Genomic DNA, 17925 nt, shown 5'->3' with positions numbered 1-17925 from the left:
GGAGAGCAGTTAGGGGCAAGATCAGGCCGGCAGGGGAGGGCTGTTGGGGGCGAGGTCAGGCCAGCAGGGGAGGGCAGTTGGGGGCAACCAGGCTGGCAGGGGAGGGCAGTTGGGGACAAGATCAGGCCAGCAAGGGAGGGCAGTTAGGGGTGATCAGGCAGGCAGAGGCAGTTGGGGCAAGATCAGGCTGGCAGGGGAGAGCAGTTAGGGGTGATCAGGCAGGCAGGCAGAGGCAGTTAGGGGCGATCAGGCAGGCAGGCAGAGAGGTTAGGGGCGATCAGGCAGGCAGGCAGAGGCAGTTAGGGACAATCAGGCAGGCAGGCAGAGCGGTTAGGGGCAATCAGGCAGGCAGCCAGGTGAGTGGTTAGGAGCCAGTGGTCCCAGATTGTGAGAGAGGTGTCTGACTGTGGGATTGGGCCTAAACCGGTGTCAGACATCCCTCGAGGGATCCCCAATTGGAGTGGGTGCAGGCTGGGCTGAGGGAACCCCCCTCGCCATTCACGAATTTTGTGCACCGGGCCTCTAGTATACAATGGATTCAGCCATAAAAAACAGAATGAAATCCTACCATCTGCAAAAATATGGATGGACCTAGAGGGTATTATGCTAAGTGCAATAAGTCAGAGAGACAAATGCAATATGATTTCACTTACATGTGGAATCTAAAAAATAAAATAAATGAACAAGCAGACCGGAAACAGACTCATAGATACAAAAAAACTGAGGGTTGCCAAATGGGAGGGGGTGAGGGAATGGGTGAAAAACGGTGTTAATTGTTACTTAGATTATTTATATAATTTGTGTGAAAAACATACACTCCAGCAGTCTTTTCTAGCAGTAATTCTCTGGCAGTAATTTAAGAAGGATAATTAATTTTTTAGGGATTAGGAAATACAAAGTGGTAGTTATAGAACAGTCATGGGAATATAAAGTACAGCATAGGGAATATAGTCAATAATATTGTATTAATTGTATAGTGTTAGATGGGTACTAGATTTATCAGGGTTATCACTTAAGTTATATAAATGTCTAATAACTGGGTTTTACACCTGAAATTAATATAATATTGTATGTCAATTGTAATAAAAAATAAAATATTTTAAATTAACCAACCACATATAATTGTGTCTATTCCTACTGTCTCTATTCTGCCCCCATTGATTTGTATGTCTAAGTGTACACCAACATCACACTTTCCTGATTTTTAATTTCATTAAGTCTTAAATTCAAGTAGTTTAAGTCCTCCAATTTTATGCTTTTTCAAAATTATTTTAGCTATCTCAGATCCTATGTCTTGTCATATAAATTACAGAATCTGATTGACAATTACTGAAAGCCTAGAAGTATTGTTGTTGAAATTGTATTGGTCTTCTCTGTAGACCAATTTGAGAAGAATTCAGATCCTTCAACATTGAGTCTTCCAGTCCATGAGCATGGTACATTTCTCCACTTATTTAGGTCTCCTTTAATTTCTCTAAACAACACTTTTTAATTTTCAGTGTATAGCTGTCACTACTGTAAGTGATGTACTTCAATTTCCTATTTTATTTTGCTAATATATGAAAACACAATTATCATGCTGACATTTATTCCTGCAACCTCACTAAACTTCTTAGTTCTAGAAGCTCTTATGTACATTCCTACACATTTTCTACATAATAAAGACAGCTTTACCTCTTCCTTTTCAAACAGTATGTTTTTTTATTTATTTTTATTGCCTTATTACACTGGCCAGACCAGGATCAGCAAATTATGGCCTGCATGCCAAATCTATTCCACTGCTTATTTTTGTACAGCCTGGAAGCCATTTTTTAATGTTTAAAAGAAAATTAAAAAATACTATTTCTTGACATATTAAAATTACAATAAATTCAAATTTCAATGTCCATAACACTCATTCATTTACATACTGTCTATGGCTGCTTTCATACTACAGAGACCTTAAATACTTACCATCTGGCCCTTTATTTTGCATAACCCTGGGTTAGAACCTCTAGTACAATTGTAAGCATAAGTGAGAACAGATATCCTTCCCTGATTAATACTTAATCCCTCATAATTCACAGGAAGAATGGGTTTAAACCCTGAATAAAAAATCGCTATCTGATTTACATTGAAATCAGGAATATTTACTTAAGGTTCATTCAGCATTATTTTCCACATATGGATAAAATGCTTCCAGATAATATAGGACAAAATCATTTTCACTGTTAATCTTGACTTTAATAAAACTAAGACAAGTGTGATATATAAATATACTAGAGGCCTGGTGCTTGAAATTCGTGCATGGGGGGGGTGTCCCTCAGCCCAGACTGCACCCTCTCCAATCTGGGACCCCTCAAGGGATGTCCAACTGCCCGTTTAGGCCCGATCCCAGTAGGATCAAGCCTAAACGGGCAGTTGGACATCCCTCTCACAATACAGGACTGCTGGCTCCCAACTGCTCGCCTGCCTGCCTTCCTGATTGCCTCTAACCGCTTCTGCCTGCCAGCCTGATCACCACCTAATCACTCTCCTGCCAGCCTGATTGATGCCTAACTGCTCCCCTGCCAGCCTGACTGCCCCTAAATGCCCTCCCCTGCAGGCCTGGTCACCTCTAACTGCCCTCCCCTGCAGGCCTGGGTCCCCGCCAACTGCCCTTCCCTGTAGGCCCGGTCGCCCCCAACTTCCCTCCTCTGCTGGCCTGGTCACCCCTAACTGCCCTCCCTTGCAAGCCTAGTCCCTCCCAACTGCCCTCCCCTGCTGGCCATCTTGTGGCAGCCATCTTTGACCACATGGGGGCAGCCATCTTGTGTGTTGGAGTGACAGTCTATTTGCATATTATTCTTTTATTAAGATAGGATAGAGGCCTGGTGCATGGGTGGGGGCCAGCTGGTTTGCCCTGAAGGGTGTCCTGGATCAGGGTGGGGGTTCCCTTGGGGTGTGGGGCGGCCTGGGCGAGGGGCCTGTGGTGGTTTGCAGGCCGGCCACGCCCCCCGGCGACCCAAGCGGAGGTCCTGGTATCTGGGATTCATTTATCTACTATAATTGAAACTTTGTAGCCTTGAGAGGAGGCCAGGGCCAGCCAGGAAGCTTGGCTTCCTCCATCACCAGGGGCAACCCAAGCCTCCTGCTCTCTCCAGCTCCGTGGCTGCGCCATTTTTGTTGGGATTTATTTATCTTCTATAATTGAAACTTTGTAGCCTTGAGCAGAGGCCAGGGTCGGCCAGAGTGGGCGGGAAGCTTGGCTCTACCACTGCCGGGGAAACCCAAGCCTCCTGCTCACTCCGTGGCCACAGTCATCTTGGTTAGGTTAATTTGCATACTCGCTTTTGATTGGCTGGTGGGCATGGCTTGTGGGTGTAGCGGAGGTATGGTCAGTTTGCATGTTTCTCTTTTATTAGTATAGATAGCAAGTCAATTTGTAGAAAGTACATAATAGGTGATAGAAAGTATGTCAACAGTTTGTCATAAAACTTTTTTAAAAGGAAAACAAGCAACTTTCTACTAAAAATCTATCACTACTTTTTTGTTGAGGAAAATCCCTACAAAATCATCAGTTTATATACTGATATATATATATATATATATATACACACACATACATAGTATATAAATGAATGACCTATTTCAATAAAAAATAACATACCCACAATAAAATGCAGCCATACGCATACAAGTCAGAACTTGGAGAAGCGGGTTTTCCCATTTTCACTTCAGGTGATATCAAACTCAAGTCACCAACCATCATGTTCACTGAGGCTCGCTGACTCTAGGAAAACAGTAGGTTAAATATCTTAGAGGCAACACAGTTGAGGTGGCTCTCCGTGAAGTACTCTACATCTATTCAACAACAACAAAAACTATTTTGTAATACTTCATTCTCTTGTTATCAAGTATTTTTACCTAATTTCTGCTATTATAAACTGCTCCTAAAATCCTTGTCATAAAATTAACAGTGAGACTTCAGTTACATTTCACACTGTAGACCCAAGTAGACTTAAAACTAAGAACCAGTAGTTATTTAAACATTTGGTACATTTTTAAAATAAATGTCATAAGGGGAAAGAAGACGTGCTATTTTCTAATTCTAAAATATTCTAAGTAACTTTTTAAAAAACTGAAAGTCTACAAAGTACTTTCCTTTTTACTGACCATTTTCTAAGTATACCATTTCTGATGTGTCAAAAGGTATCTGGTAACAAGAACAAAAGATATCTAGTTGACTGAACACTCTGTGGCTCAGTGGTTGAGCGCCAACCTATGAACCAGGTCACGGTTCAATTCCTGCTCAGGGCACATGCCCGGGTTGCAGGTTGAATCCCCAGTGTGGAGCATGCAGGAGGCAGCTGATCAATGATTCTCTTTTCATCAGCGATGTTTCTCTCTCTCTCTCTCTCTCTCCCTCTCCCTTCCTCTATGAAATCAATAAAAATGTATCTTTTTTAATATTTTTATTGATTTTTTACAGAGAGGAAGGGAGAGGGATAGAGAGTTAGAAACATTGATGAGAGAGAAACATCTATCAGTTGCTTCCTGCACACCCCCTACTGGAGATGTGCCCGCAACCAAGGTACATGCCCTTGACCGGAATCAAACCTGGGACCCTTCAGTCCACAGGCCGACACTCTAGCCACTGAACCAAACCAGTTAGGGCAAAATGTATCTTTTTAAAAAAAGAACATGAAACCTGGATTTAGACAGACCTTGGCTGCAATTCTCCTCTCCACTTACTTGCTGTGTGACCTTGGGCTTTAACTAATTCTTTGAGCCTAAATTAACTTGTAAAATGGAAATAATATCTACCTTACAGAGTCGTGGGAAAGCTAAAAATAATTAGTAATCACCTAGCACATATTACTGTTAATTATCTCTTCTCCTCCTCCTGTCTTCACCCTTGGTTCCCAAGTTTCTAAAAAATGCCTATTAATTAAAAAAATAGCCATATATATATATATATATATATATATATATATATATATATGATCTATTAGGAGGGAGGGTATTAATAGGAGAGGCAGGAAATAACCACCTAATTTTCCCTATTTCCTAGCAATTAAATGTATCTTGATGATGATACAATAATGTTTAGTGTTGTCAATGCCACTGACTATAATGTCAGCTTGCTCTTAAGACTGATGGTTACAAAATATAATGCAAAAATTTAGAAACTCTGTTCCAGTACCTAGCTGATAACAAATTGCTTATACTACATGATACAACTTAAACTAAAGGCAAAGATCTTATAATAAACTAGAGGCCCAGTGCACAAAATTCGTGCACTGGAGGAGGGGGGGTGTCCTTCAGCCCAGCCTGCACCCTCTCCAATCTGGGAACCCTTGGGGGATGTCAGACTGCTGGTTGTCAGACATCCCTCTCACAATCCAGGACTGCGGGCTCCCAACCAGTTGCCTGCCTGCCTGCCTGCCTGCCTGATTGGCCCTAACCACTTCTGCCTGCCGGCCTGATCACCCCCTAACCACTCCCCTGCCAGCCTGATCGACGCATAACTGCTCCCCTGCCAGCCCAATTGCCCCCAACTGCCCTCCCCTGCTGGCCTGGTCGCCCCTAACTGCCCTCCCCTGCTCCTGATCACCCACAACTGCCCTCCCTTGCTAGCCATCTTGTGTTGGCCATCTTGTGACCACATGGGGGCGGCCATCTTGTGCAAGGGTGTGATGGTCAATTTGCATATTACCGCTTTATTATATAGGATTATCATATCATTTAAAAGTGTTAAAATACTGCCTAATAATATTAAATGAAGTTTAGGACTTATTTGTAAAATCATGTTATTTTACCACAGATTTGGTGAAGTCAAAATCTCCAACAATTCCTTGTTCACGGTTTAAAGCAAATACATTATTCTGATGAAGTGATCCATGAATTATGTCAGCCTTGTGCAAGGTATGCAGGCCTTGGGCAACACCTTTCATGACCTTTAAAGCTTCCTACAGATAAGTACACACAAAAGAAGTCAAGTAGGCAAATCATTTTAATACATAATTAAAAGACTATTCCAGAAATTAGTAAAGCTTCCTCCAAATGAATCTTTATTAAGAATACAGCATAGAGAAAGAAAGACAAAAGCTATGATTATGTAACTGGTGATATCATCTATACATGACTTAAAAGACTTCAGTCTCTAAGAAGACTTAGATTACAAATAATGACTATATGAGGCATGCAGGGGAGAAAAAGAGACTGAAATAGTGTTACCGGGCAGGAAAAATCAGGATGTCCTTTATTGGTATTACTAATTTAAATTTATGACAGAGATTAAAGTTGTCACTCAAGTACTTATAATACCAAGTGCTATATATACAATGCAACTTACAGTACAGCTTAATAGTTTTAAGCATGAGCTTTGGTACCAAAAAGACCTAATTTCAAGTCCCAACTCTACCACTGGTTAAGGGACCCTGTGCAAGTCATTTAATCTCTGTGAGCCTCACATTTTTTCTTCTGTATTTAATGGGTAACTCATATCACAGGGTTGATGTGACAAATACAGTAATATGAGTCAAAATTTTACACAGTATAAAGCAAGTAATATGCCCTCCATAGATATTAGCTGTTATTTTCTCATTCAACACATCCATGGAAATAGATTTTTTTTTTACTTACCTCTGAAGTTAGAGGCATACTGGCTTGAATAGCACTCAAGTTTGCCCTAGGATAGTATGGGACCATCAGATAAGCCATAGGATCAGACTAAGAAGCAAAACAGAAAATAAGACTCAAAGTAAAAAATTCTTCAATATATTTTTAGTGTATATTGATTGTTCAAGATACCTTTATTTTAAAAAGAATGAATAACTGCCTCACTAAAACTGGAAGCTAAAACTTTTTTTAAATGCAACATTTTCTGCAAGAGATGAGCATAACTTTACCTTACACAGAAATAGGAATATCAGTGGTAGCAACCCGGACTCTTCCTTAGCTTCTCTCCAAGCTCTGTGATAGGCAGCTGTTCTCTGAACCACCCTGGCTTCTGTATCAACATCCACAGAGTAGCCCTTGTACCAAAAAGAGAGACACTGGTAATTCCAAGATTAAATAATTCCCACTCTAATGATACATCATTCCAACTTCAACGTCATGATTTTTACATAAGTTAAATTACATCTAATTTTATTTTTAAACTTTTTAAGTACATTTTTATCTGCTTTGAATGCTATAATTTAGAAAGGAAAGAACAATTCTACTTGTGACTTAATATATATCCACAATGCATAGCCACTAAGGCCAAATTAACCTATTATCATGATAACAGTTTTGCAGATCAATTAAGAGAAGAAATCAAAGAATAGAAGACTGAGTTGGCAAAACAGGTAAAATTTTATAGTAACTCATTTCAAAGAGAAGTGTAAGAAAAACAAAAATTTTAAAAAGCTACTAGACAGAATGTAATAAATTCACTTGAAAAAGGAAAGCAAGAGTTTCATATTAAGGAACATATATTACTTAGGGAAGCTTTAAATTCAAAATTATTTCTGGTTATCAAACCAGAAGCATAATCATCAAGCTGGTCAACTTATAAAATTTAGAAAACAAACAGTGGGCTTTCACTTTCCTAAAAAGTAACACCACAGCCCGTTACATTTCTGAATCTCCTGTAAATCAGAATAACTTAAACTTACCTTTAAAAGAATTATCTGCCCATTAACCTCAGAACATAACAAAGGACGCTTGCTGCTAAGTTCTTTCATGGGCTCAGCATCAAGAAGATCCCGTTCCAAGCTCATGGTAAGAAGACCACCAGAGTTCTAGGCACAAATTTTTGTTAAACTAATAATCCAAACAATCCCAATACTTAAATCATCAACGTAATTAGTTACATGCTATTAGCTGAATTGCACATCATTAACCCTACTGGAGAAACCAAGGAAATAAAAATATTTAAAATTTCTTTTTTTTTCTAGTTCCTGGCTCTTGAACCACAACCCAAAGTATTATCATCATCAATTTAATTACTACTATAGTTACAGAACAGACACTGAATAAGACTGGAATAAACCAGACATGCTTCCAATGAACCCTGATGTTTACTTGTGAAACTTCTTGTGTTTTCTAAAAATATTAAAATGACAATAAAAAGAAGGTTGTAAAATGGGAATGAAAAGCCTAAAAATTATGACTACTATGAAGTAATTCTAGTAACTCTGCATCTGTTTGAAGTGGAATCCTCAAGAGTGAAAATGACTTTCAAGTATTTTCATTCTACTAAGTTATTTCTGCTCCTTTTAAAAAGAAATAATGTTTTGCACTAAAACTTGAATATCAACAACTTAGGTCAAGCAAGTTTCATTGCTGTACAATTTTAGTAACAAGGACTTTAAAACTGCTTTGGGTTTTTCTTAAATGTTGTCAATACCCACAACCTATAATCAATCCACAGAGGTTTCCTAAGTATGCATCTCAGTTAAACGTCTTAAAACCATTAAAGAAGTCCATAATCCCTGATTCAACCCTTTTACATTCTTCCACAATAAAATAGGTTAGCATGTTTGTTTGTTTTTTTAATTTTTTTAAAATATATTTTATTGATATTTCACAGAGAGGGAGGGAGAGGGATAGAGAGCCAGAAACATCGATGAGAGAGAAACACCGATCAGCTGCCTCCTGCACACCTCCCACTGGGGATGTGCCCGCAACCGAGGTACATGCCCTTGACCGGAACCGAACCCGGGACCCTTCAGTCCGCAGGCCGACGCTCTATCCACTGAGCCAAACCGGTTTCGGCAGCATGTTTTTATATTAATTTTCAAGTCCTACATGGCACCACATATTCACTCACCCATTCTACATGGATAGTCTCTAAGCTACAGTTAAATAATTGCATGGAAAACCCCACATTATTTTTAAAGTTTCATCTGGAAAGATTTTACAATAATTTCTTTAACAATTTAAGAGACATTAATCTTCACATTTATGAATTCACAAATATGTGAATATCCCTTTGCGTCCCATATTTGTTATCATGGGCTTAATGTCAATCTTTAAGAATAAATATCGTGCCCTAGCTGGTTTGGCTCAATGGATGGAGCATCAGCCTGCGGACTGAAGGGTCCTGGGTTCGATTCCAGTTAGGGGCACATGCCCAGATTGCGGGCTCGACCCCCAGTGGGGGTTGTGCAGGAGGCAGCCGATCAGTGATTCTCTCTCATCATTGATATTTCTGTTTCTCTTTCCCCTCTCCCTTCCTCTCTGAAGTCAATAAAAATATATTTTAAAAAAAGAGTAACTATCATATCTAGCCCCCCACCACTACCAGGCAATATAAAACACAGAGCTAACAAATTCTGCCTTAAGTGCCAGAGTCTACCATCCTGCTCCACACTGCCCTTCTTCTGTCTAGTACCCTGATTTTCCAGCCTTTGAATCCTATTGGCCTAGAAAACTATACCCACATCAACATCTCTAGCTTAACCAACATCTTTACAATTTTCTCCAATCGGCTTTAACTTAAAAGATACATTTGGCATAAATTCCTCATGACTAGCAGTGTCCTGCTTTTATTCTAACTCTTGGGCCAGCAGCTAAAACTGCTATCATTTCAAAAAATAAAATACCTAGAATGCACTGTGCCAGTATTAAAGTCAGTTTTGAAAAAAAAAGTTCTCATAATACCCAGAAACTACTCATCATAAACATTTTTATAGTATGGATATTATAAATTTAACACTGACATACAATTTTTAACATCATCAGTTTCAACACTGTCTGCAGAGTAGTAATTCTCAGGGGAAACAAAGCTTACCATGTATTTAAGTAATCCTATTTCAGGATGAAGCAGAGGTAGCTCAGGGAACCACTTCTGTACCAAGTTATTCAGCTTCTCCTAAGTTTCAAAAATATAGATATATATTCAATTGTGATATGTTGGTCTTCGGGAAAAAATAACATAGCAGTATCTCCCTTATTATATATCTAAGAAGAGATATGTATGCCCTAAGATACATAATCACTGATTTTGCCTTCTACTAAAAAAAAAAAAAAAAAAAATAGCAAATGAAAGCCAAGAATCATCTTAGATCTAAAATACCATCTTTACTAACAGAAGAAAAATTTAATTACCAATTTATGCCTGGTATACATATATAAACACAGAACCTTGCCTACAGTCAAGCTCTGCACTAACTTCCAAGCTAAAATGAAAAAGTGTGATAATACACCAATTTGAATTATGAAATTGTCATTATTTCTACTAAAAAAATAGGAACACAGTGACATGTTTAAAATAATAGCTTTGTCATTTAGGAGGAAACACACATAAAAGCCTTGAAAAAAAATAAGTAGCTCTACAAAAGCCTCTTTGAAGCAAATGTGAAAACTGAGAATTCTTAGAAAAGTTATTTATCACATGTTCATTAAGTGAAACTTCTAGACACTTATCAAGTCACTGGAAGATAGCTATTTTATTCCAGGTGAATACTGAAGTACACAGTCATGTGAGTTTGCTAAATGAAATATAACCTTAAAATGTCTATTATTTTACAATATTTTTATTTTTCAAAGCAATGTTCACATTACATTCCTGATACATAAAATACAATACTCTTTGCATTTTAAAGATAAAATATGCTGATTGACTCTTACAAAAACTAGTGGTAGATTAGAGACTTAAAGATGCAACATCTCCCCCACCCTAAAACCAGGTAATGTTTTTGTTATATTCTTCAACTAATTTATGCTGCCCTATTAATGCTGTCACTGCAGTATTATACCAAAATGATGTTCATATAAATTTTAATAAAGGAAAAAAATCTTCAGGCTTTCTGTTAAGCAGAATACAAGCAGTGTGCAAATTGTGTTTATGCTATCATCTCGATTCTTGTAAAAATTAGCCAAAAAAGACGAAAGGAAAGTTAACGTCAAAAATTAATAATGATCACTATTGTTACCACAAGTAGGAAAATTACGGTGATGTTTTTTCTTCTTTATAATTTTGTGTAATTTCCACATTTGGTACAATGGTAATAAATTACTTTGTCATCAAAAATTAATATCTAAATTCACATAAACATTATTATGCCAATACATAACTATGCCAATATAATCTCTATCCTTGTTATTATAGTCCACTTCATAAAATGGATATATTAATTCAATTTCTAGTTCAAACTAATTCAAAACTTCAAAGAATCCAATACTTACATATTCCTCTCGCTCACGATAAATTTCCTGAAAGACACTATTACGTAACTGAGTTATTTCTTGTTTTATTTTCTCAATTTCAGATCCATCATGGTCATCAGACTTTAATCAGAAAGAAAAAAAGTGACCTTACAGGCTTGTCAAAGTAGACTGAAAATAAGTCTTTCTAGTAAGAATTAATGCAACTGCTAAGCAAATCACTCCATCTGATTTCTACATAGCCTTATGTACCTACCACATAATAGCACTTGTTGAATTAATATTCTAACACTAATTTTCTAAAAACTATGAAAAGGGATTATAAAAAATAAAGACAAAGTCAATTACATAGATTTTTTTTCTCACCTCTTAAAATTTGCTGAAGAATTTCTCTACAATAAAGATGACCAACTGCCATCAGAAAGTAAGTGTCAAGAATAGGAACCAGAATACAACTAAATGCCCTGGAATTGTTTTCTACATAAGATTTGGGTTTGTGTTTTTTTTAATGAGTAAATGTGTGGCATGTCTACTAGAGGAAAGACTCCAGTGATAATAAGCCATCTTAAATGGGACATTTTCAAAGTTAGATATATTTCTCCAAAAGTTAAAAAAATTAAACTGAAAAAGACACCATTCCCCACAGCCCAGAATACAATAAAACTGGAAAAATATTAAACCATTATATTCCACTTAAGTGCTTCAAAGAGAAACAGAGCTCATTCAAATTGGATTAAGACATAATATAAAACTCTTTTTAAATCAAATTCTCAAGGGAAAACTAAGAATTCCCAAAGTTTCACAAAGTTTTAAACCTAAGGAAGGAAGTTAATGACGATTAGAATGTCCTAATTCTTCTAGTTCTATTATCATATAAAAACAACTTTAAATATTTCCAAGAAACAGTATGTGCAGCTATTAAAAAGAAGTAAACAGAAGACATCATGATCTGAAAAATAGTTTATAACAAAATTCTACCTTTGGGGAACCCCCCAATACAAGCCTTGCATGTAGTAGGCTTGTATTATAGTAGACATTATGTAAGTCCAAACCAAAGGCGTTTTTCAAATTATTCAAAAATATTTACGTTACTGAAAACCAAGGCAGCCATGTAAACTGTTTCCAAAGAGCATTTAGTGACATGGAAAAATGTTTACGCTATTAATGTAATAATTTTATTTACATACATAGAGGGGAAAAGATAAAATATATAAAACAAAATGTGAATAATGATTCTATCCAAAGAGAACATTTATGCATTACTTTTATAAAGCAGAGCCCAAGTAAAATGAGGCACACAAAGAGTTCAGTGACAAACAACTATTTGCTTACTTCTTCCAAATTATTCTTTTCAACCAATTTCCATCTCAGTCGAGCTTTTAAGTTTTTCAGTGTCTTTTTAATGGACAGCAAGTGATCCAGATTGGGGCGCTTATTTAAACTCTCGATAATCTGCTTCTTAAACTAAGTAAGAGAAAGAATTATCACATTTTCAAAACAGATAGCATAGTCACTTAAAGACCATTTATTACTTATCTATTAAGATTCAACTAGTATTTACTGAATACAGGTTGAAATAAAGTCTACAAGATAATTCTACCACTTGACTTCTTAATTATCCATATTTCTATTTAGAAGAATATCTGTTCCAGTATTGAAAGTAGCAAAGGTAAAAGAAATATCTCAAGCTATTACATACAGTAAGGCATACTTTGCTAGAGAAGTTGCAAATTGGAATTTCTAATGATGAGATAATATGTATCAAGTTTTAAGAATGTTCCTTCCTTTTGACTTAATAATTAATAATTTTTAGGAATCTGAGAAAACAGACATACAAAAATAAGTATAGGGTGAGGGCATGTGCTGGGGAGATGGGAACGAGCGGGGAGAAGTCATGGGGGGAAAAGGATTCATACGTAATACTTTAAACCAGTGGTCGGCAAACCGCGGCTCGCGAGCCACATGCGGCTCTTTGGCCCCTTGAGTGTGGCTCTTCCACAAAATACCACGACCTGGGCGAGTCTATTTTGAAGAAGTGGTGTTAGAAGAAGTTTAAGTTTAAAAAATTTGGCTCTCAAAAGAAATTTCAATCATTGTACTGTTGATATTTGGCTCTGTTGACTAATGAGTTTGCCGACCACTGCTTTAAACAATAAAAAACTTTTTTAAAAAGAATAAATATACCATAAAAGGAAAAAAAATAAGTATGAAGTTATGTACAGTATTATTGATGGTAAAAAAAAAACTTCGAAGTAACATTAATGTCTAATGCAGAGGAACAGTTAACAGTACATCTGTACGAGGAATGACTTCTCAGCCCTGGCCGGGTGGCTCAGTTAGTTGGAGCGTCGTCCTGTACACTAAATAATGTTGCAGGTTTGATTCCCAGTCAGGGTACATACCTAGGTTTCAGGTTTGGTTCCTAGTCAGAGCGAGTTCAGGAGGCAAATGATTGATGTTTCTCCTTCTCTCTCCCCCTTTCCCCTCTTTTTCTCTCTCTAAAAATCAATGGAAACATATCCTTGGATCAGAATTTTTTGAAAAATGACTTATCATATGGGAAAATGTTCATACTACACCATTAAATGAAGAAAACATTTTCAAAATAGTTCACAAAATGATATAATGCACATAATATACATACATACATACAAGTCACCATTCCAAAAAAAAAAAAAGGCACATGTCATTTTATTGTGCTTTCCTTTATTGCACTTTGCAGTACTGTTTTTTTACTAATTGAAGGTTTGTGGCAACCCTGGTCAAGCAAGTCTATCGGCACCATTTTTCCAACAGCATTTGCTTATTCCGTGTCTTTGTGTCACATTTTGGTACTTCTCACAATATTTCAAACTTTTTCATTATTATATTTGTTATGGTGATCGGTGATCAGTGATCTCTGATATTACCACGGTAATTGTTTTGGGAGCCACAAACCACACCCATATAATATAGCAAACTTAACCAATAAATGCTATGTGTGACTGCTCCACCGATCAGCCCTTCCCCCATCTCTCTCCTTCTCTTTGGGCCTCCCTATTTCATGAGACACAACAATAATGAAATTGGGCCAATTAATAATTCCATAATGGCCTCTAAGTGTTCAAGTGAAAGGAAGAGTTACACATCTCTCACTTAAAACCTAGAAATGAGTAAGCTTAGTGAAGAACGTTGAAAGCTGAGATAGGCCAGAAGCTAGGACTCTTGCATCAGCTAGCCAAGTTGTAAATGCAAAAGAAGTTTTAAATTAAGGTTGCTACTCCAGTGAACACACAAATGATAAGAAAGCATAACAGCCTTATTGCTAATATGGAAAAACTTTAGTGATCTGGCTAGATCAAACCAGCCACATTTCCTTAAGCCAAAACCTAATCCAGAGCAAGGCCCTAACCCTCTTAAATTCTATGAAGGCTGAGAGGTGAGAAAGCTGCAGGGAGAATTTAATTACATACCAGCTTACAGCAGGACAGTACTTTATTAGCAATAACAAATAATTTACGTACACACGGGGTACTGAACTACCTGAGAAAAGTTTAAGTATTAAAAATACAAAGCATCAACACAGAAGACAAATAGAATAAAGCATAATCCAACCTCAATACTGTTCTTGTACTTGGATTGTACTGAGGCAATAAGTCTTTCCTCTGAATGGATCTTCTGTAGTACTTGACTATATGTACTTAAAATGATTTCCTTGTCTGCATCACCTTGCTCCTAAATGAAATCACATACATGGAATTATAGACAAAGGAGTATCCAAAACAGTTAAAACTTTCAATAACAATGGAAAAACTTCAAAATGTTGCCTTTTACAAATTTCTATATCCATTTTAAAATACTTCTTAAACACAAATCTTTTTCTAGACAGAAGAAAGAATGATGTCAAAGATGTACATATGGGAATTTTACTCCCATTACACTATTATTCTTACAGCTGTCTGGAATAGAGGAACATTAAAGAAAATCAGGGATACTACAATGCTAAATGTAGGAACTAAACACAAAGCTATTTTTAGAATCATCTATTAACAACCATTTCTAAAGTCAAGTCTGACAAAACCATCTAAATGAGGACTATCTGACAAAAGAGAATACAGTTAAGTATATATTTTTAATACTAATCTAAATAAAATCACAAATGGTAAAAAGAAATACTGTAAGTAAAATGAAGAACATTACTACTGAGACTTTGGTAAACAGCTGAAAACCTGGGAAAGAATCCTAGTGAACAACATTAACATTAAAAAACATTCTTGAGGAGAAACCAAGATGGTGGCATAGGTAAACACCTGAACTTGCTGCCTCGCACAACCACTTCAAAACTACAACTAAAAGACAAAACGGACATCATCCAGACCACAGGAAGGCTGGCTGAGTGGAAATTCTACAAGTAGAAGGAAAGAGAAAAGCACACTGAGACTCAGAGGAGCTGCAGAAGTAAGCACGCACGTGTGTGCGCACAGAAAGGGGCTAGCAACTGAGGACGTGGTTGTCTTTTTCAATCGGGAGGGAGACACAAGCTCCCGACTACTCTGAACTCCAGTTCCGGGTAAGACTGGGGACCCAGACTCATACAGGGAGAAACTGGACTGTCTGGCATCGGGCTGGAACACAAGGGCGGTTTCTCTCAGAGGTCTTGCAGCGATTACCGCGGGACACTGAGACCTGAGGGCCTCTTAGGGCAGGGCTGATGGTCAGCCATTGCTGTTTACTCAGCCCTTTTGATTCCTTGAGACCCCGCCCCACCCAAACTGTGAACAGAGGCATTTGCATATGAATGGCCTGGCCCTTTGCAATCTAAAATTACCTAACAAACTGCAGCTGGGTCAGAGAGCCCCAGAACTTCCAAAAGAAGGCCCAAGGCTCCACAGCAGCTTGCATTGCTTCATAGCTGGGCCTCATCTGGGCATTTCCAAAACCCAAACAAAGAAGAGGAATCTGCAGATCTCTCCGTAGCTCCTGCTGGGTGGCCTCAGGCAGAGGCTAAATTTGCACTTCCTTGGAAATGCAAGAGCGAGTGTACCCAGTGGTCAGAGTGGGACCATCCAGATTACAATTCCTCAGATCCATAAGGGACACACTCAAGGGGCAGACTCAGTGAGCACCAAAGCCCCACTGAAGCAAGTCCTGCCCCATAAGGGTGTCTCAAGCACAGAAGTTCTCCCAGCATAGAGACAGCTGATCCTCACAAGCAATTGGCCTGGAGGTCAATTCCTCCCAGTGATACCAACAACAATCAAGGCTTAACTACAACAAGACTGTGCACACAGCCCACAAAGGGGTGCACCAAGAGTGTTCACCTCAGGTAACTGGGGAGGCTGAGCCACTGGGCCCTATAGGACACCTAGCACACAAAGCCACTCTATCAACACAGGGAAGCAGCCAAAATGTGGAGACAAAGAAACAGGTTACAAATGACAGAAATGGAGGAAAGCAAACGACTGGACAGAGTTCAAAACCACGGTTATAAGGTTATTCAAGAATCTTCTAGAAACCGCCAATAAATTTAGTGAGACCCTTGAGGATATGAAAAAGGACCAACTAGAAATTAAGCATACACTGACTGAAATAAAGAAAAATATACAGAGATCCAACAGCAGACTAGAGGATCCCAAGAATCAAGTCAAAGATTTGAAATATGAAGAAGCAAAAAACACCCAACCGGAAAAGCAAAAAGAAAAAATAATCCAAAAATATAAAGATAGTGTAAGGAGCTTCTGGGACAACTTCAAGCGTACCAACATCTGAATTATGGGGGTGCCAGAAAAAGAGAGAGAGAAAGATATTGAAAACCTATTTGAAGAAATAATGACAGAAAACTTCCCCCACCTGGTGAAAGAAATAGACTTACAAGTCCAGGAAGCGCAGAGAGCCCCAAACAAAAGGAATCCAAAGAGGACCACACCGAGACACATCATAATTAAAATGCCAAGGGCAAAAGACAAGGAGAGAATATTAAAAGCAGCAAGAGAAAAACAGTTACCTACAAGGGAGTACCCATACAACTGTCAGCTGATTTCTCAACAGAAACTATGCAGGCCAGAAGGGAGTGGCAAGAAATATTCAAAGTTATGAATAGCAAGAACCTACAACCAAGATTACTCTACCCAGCAAAGCTATCATTCAGAATTGAAGGGCAGATAAAGAGCTTCACAGATAAGAAAAAGCTAAAGGAGTTCATCACCACCAAACCAGTATTATATGAAATGCTGAAGGGTATTCTTTAAGAAGAGGAAGAAGAAGAAAAAGGTAAAGATAAAAATTATGAACAACAAATACTTATCTATCAACAAGTGAATCTAAAAATCAAGTGAATAAAAAATGTGATGAACAGAATAAACTGGTGAATATAATAGCATCAGGGGCAGAGAAAGGGAGTGGACTGACAATTCTCGGGTGTAAGGGGGTGTGGGGGTGCGGGAAGAGACTGGACAAAAAACATACACCTATGGATGAGGACAGTGGGGGGGTGGTAAGGGCAGAGGGTGGGGTGGGAACCAGGTGGAGGGCAGCTATGGGGGGAAAAAGAGGAATAACTGTAATAATCTGAACAATAAAGATTTATTAAACATAAAAAAAAGAAAACATTCTTTTGAGGATTAACTTAACATAGCAACAGAGAATATACACAATAGAGAAATGGAGCTATTAGTCAACCATGTGTATCTGCTTCCAAAGCTCTCACAGATTTATTTCAAGTTTTCATAAATTTTAAGAATCTTTTATTTCAGTCTTTGAGTATGATGGACTAAAGAATCAAATGCTTCAGAAAGTGGTTACACTTAGATTTCCTAGAATTAAACATTA

At 37.8% G+C, this 17925-nt stretch overlaps 1 protein-coding gene across 1 annotated transcript in view; it reads right to left on the bottom strand.

Moving 5' to 3' along the window:
- STK31 (serine/threonine kinase 31) overlaps positions 1 to 17925 on the bottom strand; it is a gene marked incomplete at its 5' end in the record, with an annotated part of 64160 nt that overhangs the window by 7817 nt on the left and 38418 nt on the right. The window contains 9 exons of the mRNA XM_080665215.1: positions 3629 to 3751; positions 5781 to 5930; positions 6607 to 6693; positions 6873 to 6998; positions 7623 to 7748; positions 9743 to 9823; positions 11140 to 11241; positions 12451 to 12582; positions 14713 to 14832. Of these exons, the coding sequence (XP_080521341.1) occupies positions 3629 to 3751; positions 5781 to 5930; positions 6607 to 6693; positions 6873 to 6998; positions 7623 to 7748; positions 9743 to 9823; positions 11140 to 11241; positions 12451 to 12582; positions 14713 to 14832 (1047 nt within the window). The remainder of the gene's footprint in view (positions 1 to 3628; positions 3752 to 5780; positions 5931 to 6606; positions 6694 to 6872; positions 6999 to 7622; positions 7749 to 9742; positions 9824 to 11139; positions 11242 to 12450; positions 12583 to 14712; positions 14833 to 17925) is intronic.

Source organism: Plecotus auritus (genome assembly GCF_963455305.1).
Source record: "Plecotus auritus genome assembly, chromosome: 4".
Classification (NCBI taxonomy): Eukaryota; Metazoa; Chordata; class Mammalia; order Chiroptera; family Vespertilionidae; genus Plecotus; species Plecotus auritus.
This window is presented reverse-complemented; position numbering and strand designations above follow the sequence as displayed.